The sequence below is a fragment of the Geospiza fortis genome, unplaced genomic scaffold, assembly GCF_000277835.1.
Source record: "Geospiza fortis unplaced genomic scaffold, GeoFor_1.0 scaffold213, whole genome shotgun sequence".
In the NCBI taxonomy this organism is placed as follows: Eukaryota; Metazoa; Chordata; class Aves; order Passeriformes; family Thraupidae; genus Geospiza; species Geospiza fortis.
This window is the reverse complement of record NW_005054399.1, coordinates 2,294,636-2,302,746: the sequence shown is the minus strand read 5'-3', so window position 1 is coordinate 2,302,746 and position 8,111 is coordinate 2,294,636. Positions and strand designations below refer to the sequence as shown.

The 8,111-nt window shown below is 51.9% G+C and overlaps 1 protein-coding gene across 1 annotated transcript; it reads left to right on the top strand.

Moving 5' to 3' along the window:
- Positions 1-17: 17 nt before the first annotated feature.
- PALB2 (partner and localizer of BRCA2) lies at positions 18-8,107 on the top strand (the record flags this gene model as incomplete). The annotated part of the gene is made up of 11 exons (XM_031061083.1): positions 18-51; positions 1,334-2,353; positions 3,045-3,847; positions 4,083-4,166; positions 4,292-4,453; positions 4,838-4,923; positions 5,202-5,363; positions 5,516-5,632; positions 5,940-6,027; positions 7,049-7,197; positions 8,077-8,107. Coding segments are annotated over exons 2-11 (2,652 nt in total), but the record flags the coding sequence as incomplete, so codon positions are not given.
- Positions 8,108-8,111: the final 4 nt, after the last annotated feature.

Below are 8,111 nucleotides of genomic sequence, written 5' to 3'. Positions count from 1 at the left end.
GGCGGGAGCGGAGCCCCACAGGTGGGAGCCGGGGAGAACGGGGTGCCTCAGGTAGGAGCCGGGGAGAACGGGGTGGGAGCCGGGAGAACGGGGTGCCTGCCCCCGCAGGCAGTCCCCCAGGACAGGGCTGTGGGGGCACCCGGGACCCGGCGGCCACTGTTGCCCCACGGACCGTCCTGCACCCGGCCCTGCTGACCCTCGCTCCGGGCCCCGCTGTCCCCTCGGCCACTGCGGCCACATCCACTGCCCTCACGCTCCCGCACTGCCCTTGCCCTGGGCTGAGCCGTGCTCTGCAGTAACGTCTGCTCTGCTTCCCTCCTCACCAGGTCTGCAGTGCTCCAATCCTGACTGTAAGATCCCCATTTTTCCCTGATAACAAAGCCTGATTTTACCGTGTGATGTTTTTCTTGGACAGGATTTTAGGAGTACTTTACACGTGTGGCATTTTTTCCCCCAGGTTCTAGAGATAACACATCTGCTAGTGCTGACAGAGATGGGCCCTCTCAGTCACAGACTAAAACCTGTTCTGATGCTGGCATGGAGAAGACAACATCTGTCACAGTTAAGCACATTCCAGAATTCTCCAGTGATGAGGTTAGCCCACAGCACAGCTCCCGGGCAGAAAGCTTTCAGGCCAGCCAGGAAAACCTGTGCTCTGGGACCACCAGGCCTGGCCCTGTGGAGAAAAAGCCCCAAACCTCCCGAGGCATGATGAAGCTGCGGAGACGGGTGAAGGCTCTGGAATCAAAGGAAAGGGAATCAGTGCATGATGTGCATCTAATCAGTACTGGTGAAATGACGAAAAATCAAATTGGCAGTGCAGAGGAGCTTCAGTCACCAGTGTTGAGGCACAGCAGCCTGTCACACACTGAGGAACCTGCTCAAAGGCCACCTGGGGCAGTGCTTGTGCAGGGAGAAAGAAATAGTTTCACTCCTGATGCAGCATCAGGGCTTGTACAGGGTGCGTTTGGTGGCAGTGTCACTGCAGGAGAGCCTGAGCTGTCCCCACATGTGCTGAGGGACAGCAGGGACATCTGGCAGCCTGAGTCCTCAAGGGCTGTGGCCACACCTGATGGACATGAGCCATGTTCACAGCATGCAGACTCTGTTTTACTTGACCCCAGAGATGATGGCAGAGAAGAATCCCTCAGTAGAATAAAACAGCCAGAGGGTCAGAGTTTGTGTGAGGATCAGGGAGAATTACGTGGGCTCCTGGATTTAATGTCAGAAAATGAAATATTGCCTGACAGCAGAAATAACACCATAACCGAGGAGAGCAAAAACCATGAGGGACATCAAAGTGACGCTAATACCTTGAATCCCTGTCCTGCAGATAAAGCTTTGGACACTGCTGAAGAACTGCTGGAGAATCAACAGCTTGAAATGGAGTCAAGGCTCTCTCCTGCTGCCAAGGTGGTGGCTCCCGAGGGCACGCTGAGCTCCTGCACAGTGGTGGAAGGGCTGCTCTTCCCTGTGGAGTACTACGTGCGGACAACTCGCCGCATGTCCAACTGCCAGAGGAAGGTGGACCTGGATGCTGTCATCCTCAGCCAGCTGGGCAGGAGCAAGAAAGGCCAGCGGAGTAAATGCAAGCAGAAAGATGCAAACCCCAATCAGCCCTCGCAAGAGAAAGCTGAGGGTGATTTGGAGCCAGGGGTTGGGCCCTTCCCTTTTCTTGGGGCAGAAAACGATCAAGCAAACTCAAGTAGTTCTCAGAAATCCCTTCCTGCATCCAGCAACAGCAGCACTTCTCTTGAATCCATTTCTCAGAAAAGCATCACTAGCACAAGGCAAGAGCAGAGACAATCCCAGAGGAAGCAGAAGGGAAGAAGAAAGTCTGCCTGCAAAGCCCCCACGCATCCAGTGTCACAAGAGCTTATAGAGAGTCAGGATCCCACAATGGCCAATGAAAGCAGTGCTGTGCTGTCAAATGAGAACCAGAGTGAAAAGGAAAACTGTGATGCTAACCTTGAAAGGTCATCCTCAGATGAGAGGAGATTGTCTGGTGCTGCAGCCCTGGGGTCTGCAGGGCCAGGAGTGACTGGAGCTACCCAGCCAGCGGGTCGTGAGCCTCCTCTGGGTGGGAGCCAAGTGCCAGGCAAATGCCATAAGGCTCTGTTAGAGCAGGTTCAACATCCACTCCACAGCAGCGAGTCCCTGAGCCCAGGGAGCAACACTTTTGCCAGCCGTGTGGGAGATGTGGAAGCCAGTGCTGCTGTGTGTCAGGGAGATAAACATCCAGTGCAGCGTGTGAAGAGGCAGCGAGGAGCTGAGCAGCTGCCTGGGGTCAGTGTCCCTCTGCGCCGCTCCCTGCGCTGCTCTGCCAGGCACAGGCCCCCGGCAGGCTCAACAGGTACTCCTCACATATAAACTCCCCAAAATGCCCCATTCCCCACGGCAGGGAACATCCCTGTGAGTGCAGGCCCTGCTGTTCACACCCGGCCTTGTTTATGCAAGAAAATACAATAGGAGTTAACTATTATTCTTTTTAAAATGAGATTTATTTATTTAAAAATAGATTATTGTGGTGCCCATGTTCCTTGAACCATTCCAGAAACTTGTGCAGGGAATGAACAGAGGAGGAGCAGGGCTGGGAACTCACTGAGCTGCCCTTGCTGTTGGAGTGAAGGCTGTGAACACTAGGGCTGGTTTGCCAGCAAATGACTGTCCGTCTGTTCCTCCAACTGAGTCTGCATGCTAATGATTATTCTCTCCTTTCTGAGGGTCTGTGAATATTGTAAAAAGAGAAAGTGTAGGGAGAAAACCAATGAACCAAACTGCCTGAGCACTCAGGCATATCTGTCAGGCTTTGGTGGTGGTCTTTGAGCCAAAGGCTTTATCCAGAGGTACAGGGCTTTATCCAGAGGTACAGAGTAACTGCAGAGTGTAGTGTCTTTCCAGAAAAGTGCCTCTTCTGTGTGTTAAGATGGACATGGTGTTTTGATGTTTTTTAAAATCCAAGCCACCCTTCATGAGAGATTCTGAAAAGGCAAGTTGCTGGTTATTTTATGACGTGATGTTCTGTCTTGTATTCTTGTGTTTAGATGACAGCAGCAGAGGATGCAGCAGTCCCATGGGTCCACAGGGTCCTGCTGCCCTTGGGCTCCCTGCTGCAGACCCTGACACTCGTGGCTCCCTCTTCTCCTTCCGCAGCCTCCAGTGGCTGGTCCCTAAGCTGGGCATCAGGGACTTCCACTTACCAAATGAGGAATTTGGAGTGCTGAAACTGGAGAAATTGAAATCTTCCCCTGTGAATGACTTGGAGGATTTTGTGTCTGGGGATTGTGTGGCTCCAGAGGACACACAAGATGCACAAATGAAGCCAAAAGAAAAAAGTCTCAGAAGTAATTTAATTTTGCCTTCCAAAACTGGATTGCCTGAACTTCCTTGCATGGAAGGCCTGACTTCCAAGAAGGAGCTTTCCACCCATGAATTGCTGTTTACTCCCACGGGGACTGTCCTAGCTGAGGCTCCCACTCACCCTGAGCCTGAGATTTCCTTGTGTGTTTTCCCTGCTGTGGGTGCAACCCCAGGTGTTTTACCTTCAGTGCACACTGAGGTGTTCCCTGACACACCTTCTGTACCTGCCTTACCAGTGACCCCACCTTCCCCCAGAGGAGCAGCTGCCCTGGTGCTGGGGGATGTGGCACGCAGAGACCCTGCTGTGCCACTGCACCCTGACAGCTGTGCTGCAGGGACTGCCAGAAACCAGGAGGAGCAAGGTACAGCATTGCCTCCAGCAGCTGAAAGAGATCCTGAGAACAAATCTGATGAGACTGTGTCCTTGGAGAAGTATCAGCAGCCAGAGAACAAAGAGCAGGAATCCTGCAGAGCTTCACCTGATCAGGTAACAAGCTGGGATCTTTGTGAAGGGTACTAAGCCAGTGGTTTTGTGGGCAAATCCCTTTTTCCAGAGTCCTGTCTCACTTCAGGGAAAAGTTCTCTTTGTATGGATCATAGCAGTGGCATGCATTACCTGCATGAGAGTGACAGAGAGCATGCAACAATTCTGCCTCATTCTTGCAGGTGCTGAATATAATTTCAAAGTTGAATTATCTTTATTCTTTACTTTGTTCATGCAGATAAAAGATGTAGCAGAGCAGTTGACTGCAGCGCTGCCGGATGGCCCCAGAGAAGAGAGCTTGCAGTTTGTGTCAGAGCTAAAGGTGGGAGAGCAGCAGGGAATTGTTACCGAGGCAGCAGCAGCAGCAGCAGCTGTGCAAGACGGGGTTTAACAGCAGCGCAGCAGTAGTGCTGTGTGTCAGAGGAGAGCACGGTGTTTGTTTGGCAGGAGCCCTGGTGCTCGGGCGCGGTGGACGTGGGCGCGGTGTGGTGGGCAGCAGCTGGCTGCAGGGAGCTGCGCGTGGTCACCGCCTGCGAGAGCGCCGTGTCCCTCTGGCAGCCACGGGCACCCGCCTGCTGGGCCAGGGTGCACACCTGGCACCTCAGAGAGGTACGAACACACTCCTCACTGCCAGAGTTAGGGCAGCTCCCTTGCCCCATGTGTTAGCTCCCGAGATACAAGGAGCTTGGAGCTTGTATGGTTGGGGGTTACCTGCTGGAATTTAATACCTCATGCACACAATGGTGCTGCACTTCACTTGTGCTTTTTCTCCTTAGAGTTCCTCGAGACACGTTTTGTGTCTTGTATCAGCAGGGATTGTTTAATTAGGCAACCAGTCAGCAGAGAGTGCAGCTGTTCATTTTAGTGTGCTTCTTGAGAGGGGTCTGAAAATCAATCCTGCTCCAAATCATTTTACTTGAAAAACTCTAGAAAATGAGAATAAAGTCAAAGGGACACTGTGGGTGTCACTGAATTCTTCTTTTGTTGTCCCAGATTCCTGTAATCCAGATTGTTCCTGTGCCAGACACCTGTAACCTCGTGTGTGTAGCACTGGGAGAGCTGGAGATTGGAGAAATAAGGTTTTGTATTTATTTCTTACTAGTGCTTTGCACCCTGAGTAGTTGCAGCTCAGCTCCTTGTGAGGAGTGGTTGAAATTATCTTTTTACTAATGTGGTACTTTCTCAGTTGCTTTAACAGTTGGAAAATATGGAAGGGATTTCTAAAAATCAACTGTAAATACCTGTTTATTCACCTCAGAGCTGGCAGGCTGATTGAACACAGACTGATCTTTATATGCTACTGCATATTTGAGTGGGGCTTCCTCCTGTCATGGTGTGTGCTTGTCTCTTGATTTAGGCTCTTGCTTTATTCTTCTGAGACTGACTCATTCAAGCACTCCCTAGTGAAAACTGGGGATATAAAAGCAGTTGTTGGGCTAAAGGACTGGAGGCTGGTGAGCAGCAGCAGGACCATGCAGGAGCAGCAAGTGGAGATGGTTTTTCTCTCAGAGACAGGGGGGTGAGTTTGGGAGTGCTGCTTTGGGGTGGTGTCTGTGTGGTGGGTGGGACAAAAACGAGGAAACACCTCGGATGTTGAGCAGGGTCATGTTCCTCTTCCAGAACACACACTTTTTGTTTTACCTGCTCTTCTATGTGCTGGTCTCCTTTCAGGAGCAAGGACAGGCAGACTCTGATGCCCCCTGAGGAAACTGTTACAGCCTTTGCTGAGGTAGAAGGGATGAGCGAGGCCTTGGTGGGCACCACTGCAGGGAACAGCGTTGTGGTTTGGTGAGTGTTTCTCTGCCACACACAATTTAGGGGCTGGGGGCAGTTTCAGCAGCTGCAGGGCTGTACAGGGGTGCTGGCTGGCTGCTGAGCCACCATGAAAAAGAGGTTGTCAGAGGGCAGTGGTCAGTGTGGCACCACAGTCAGACAGCCAGGGAATTGCTGTAATTCCACTGCTTTTGTATCATCCTTACTACACCCTTCCTGCCTATTGGCTTCGTTTGCTTAATGTGGAACCAAACCCATGTCCTGCACAGGGGTGTAACTGTGATTAGAAATGAGTCAGAATTTGTGTTTTCACCATCTGCAGGAATCTGAGAACTGGTCAGCTCCTGAGGAAGATGCACGTTGGTTATTCCTACCCAGCTTCCATCTGCCATCGAGCATATTCTGACTCCGTACGTACACAAAATTCACAGTTCATGCTTGGGCTGCACTGACTGGGATGGGAATATAAAGGATTGAAGTTGCTAGGAAGGGTTGAACTATCAGCTCTGTTTCAATACACTGCAAATAATTCAAGGGTAAACAGGTTACAGGAGGAATAAATAACCTACGCTGGCTGCCTTGACTCCTGGCTTTCTGCAGGGTGCTAGTAAAGTGGGAGCAATGCATCCTGGTGCATTCCAAAGCTGCAGCGTGCTGTGTGTGGGAAGCAAAAGTGCTGTTGCCCAGGCCTGGTGCTTGGCAAGCCTCTTCCATGTCACACGTGGGTGCTGCCAGCATTAGAATCCCTCTGTGAATGGTTCCTCTGGACATGCATGCCCGAGGGAATGGGCTGTGTGAAACCAACATTCATAGTAATCACCTTTCCCCACTTGCTTCTGCCTGTGCTGTGATTCCCAATGGGTTTTTGTGGTTTATCAAGGATTTGATTGTTTTCAGTGAGCGTGTAACCTTTTGGGACAAGAATGTCTTGTCCAATAATGGTGCCTTGGGTCAGACTCTTTGGAGTCTTCCTCACATTATCCATCCCAGGATATTTCATGCTGGTTTGTGGCTGTTCTGGGAGCTACTGTTTTCAGTTGTGCTGCTTTCCATGGAATTTTTGTTATATTTTAAGCTTGTAGGGATTAAAATGTGACCCAGAAAATTTACTTCTTTTGTTTTTTGAAGTGTCACTTCATCCTATGGCAGGTTTAGCTTTTTGAAACAGGAAGAGAAATTCATAAATCCCTTGGGTCACTGAGCTATCACTCTGCTGTGTTGCATCAGCCCTTATCAGCCAGCAGCTGCTTTTGCTTTTATCTAATTTGATAAGGAAAGTAAACCATTTCTGTTTTCCTCAGTAAAAAATAATGCATCACTGTTCATAGGGCTGTGATTAGAGAGAGTCTAGCACTTAATTTTTGGAAAATTACTTTGGTTTTCCTCCTCCTGCTGTTGTTTTTAGTGATGTATTTTCCCTCTCTGTGTCAGGGCCTTCTGTTTGTTGTTTTAAGCCACCCTCATGGCAAAGAGAGCGAGTCCTGTGGAAGCCCAGCGTTCCGCGTGGTGGCCTTCAACCCGCGCACGGGCCGGAGCGCGCCAGTGACGTTCTCCTGCCTCCCCCCTGGCCCGGCAGGCAGGCGAGTCCTGGGGCTGGGCTGGCTGCTCAGGGGCTTTGGGAGAGCTCTGGCAGGGATCCAGCGGCCATCTCCCCGTGATAAGGGGCTGCATCCGGCCCTGCGTGCGTCCGGTGCCGGGCTGGGGGCCGGGGGCGTGGGCTGCTTCCTGCCCGCTTCCCACTGCAGGCTGTGCGCTGACCCCTCGCCCTGGCAGCTCTGTCACCGTCACCACGGGGCTGGCTTTGTCCCCCCAGGACTGGGGGAGTGTCCCTGGGCTCCTCGGGGCTGGCTTTGTGCCCCAGGGACTGGGGACAGTGTCCCTGGGGTCCTTGGCTGTACCCCTGGCTCTGCCTGTGGCTGCAGCATCCCGTGCTGCCAGGCTTGTTTGTGTGGAGCAGCTGGCTGCAGGCACATGGCCTTTTCCTTCCTGTCCTGTGTTTTGAGGCATCAGCAGGCTCAGCCTTCCAGTGTCTTTACATAGGAAATGTGGTGGATGTGGGGGAATAGTGGTGGACCAAGGTCTTGGTTACTGAACAGTCCTGGAATCACAGAATGGTTTGGGTTGGAAAGGACCTTAAAGACCATCCAGTCCCACATCCTGCCCAAGGCAGGGACACCTTCCACTAGACCAGGTTGTTCCAAGCCCTGTCCAACCTGGCCTTGGACACTTGCAGGGTTTTTTTTTAAGAGAACCACTTTATAAGAGTACACCTTTTTCAAGTATGTTCTGAGTCCCAGAGGATTTCCCTGGCCTGCTCCCTTCCCAGTTGCACTGGAGGAACAGTCCGGACCGTAGGCTGCCTGCAGTTGCTATTAATCTTTAACTGAGCCCTGGGCTAACTGCACAGACGCTGCCATGGTGTTTTTGCACATCTCCTGCTGACCCCCGTGTCCCCGCAGGTACCTGGAGGGTGACGTGTGGGACACCGAGGGAG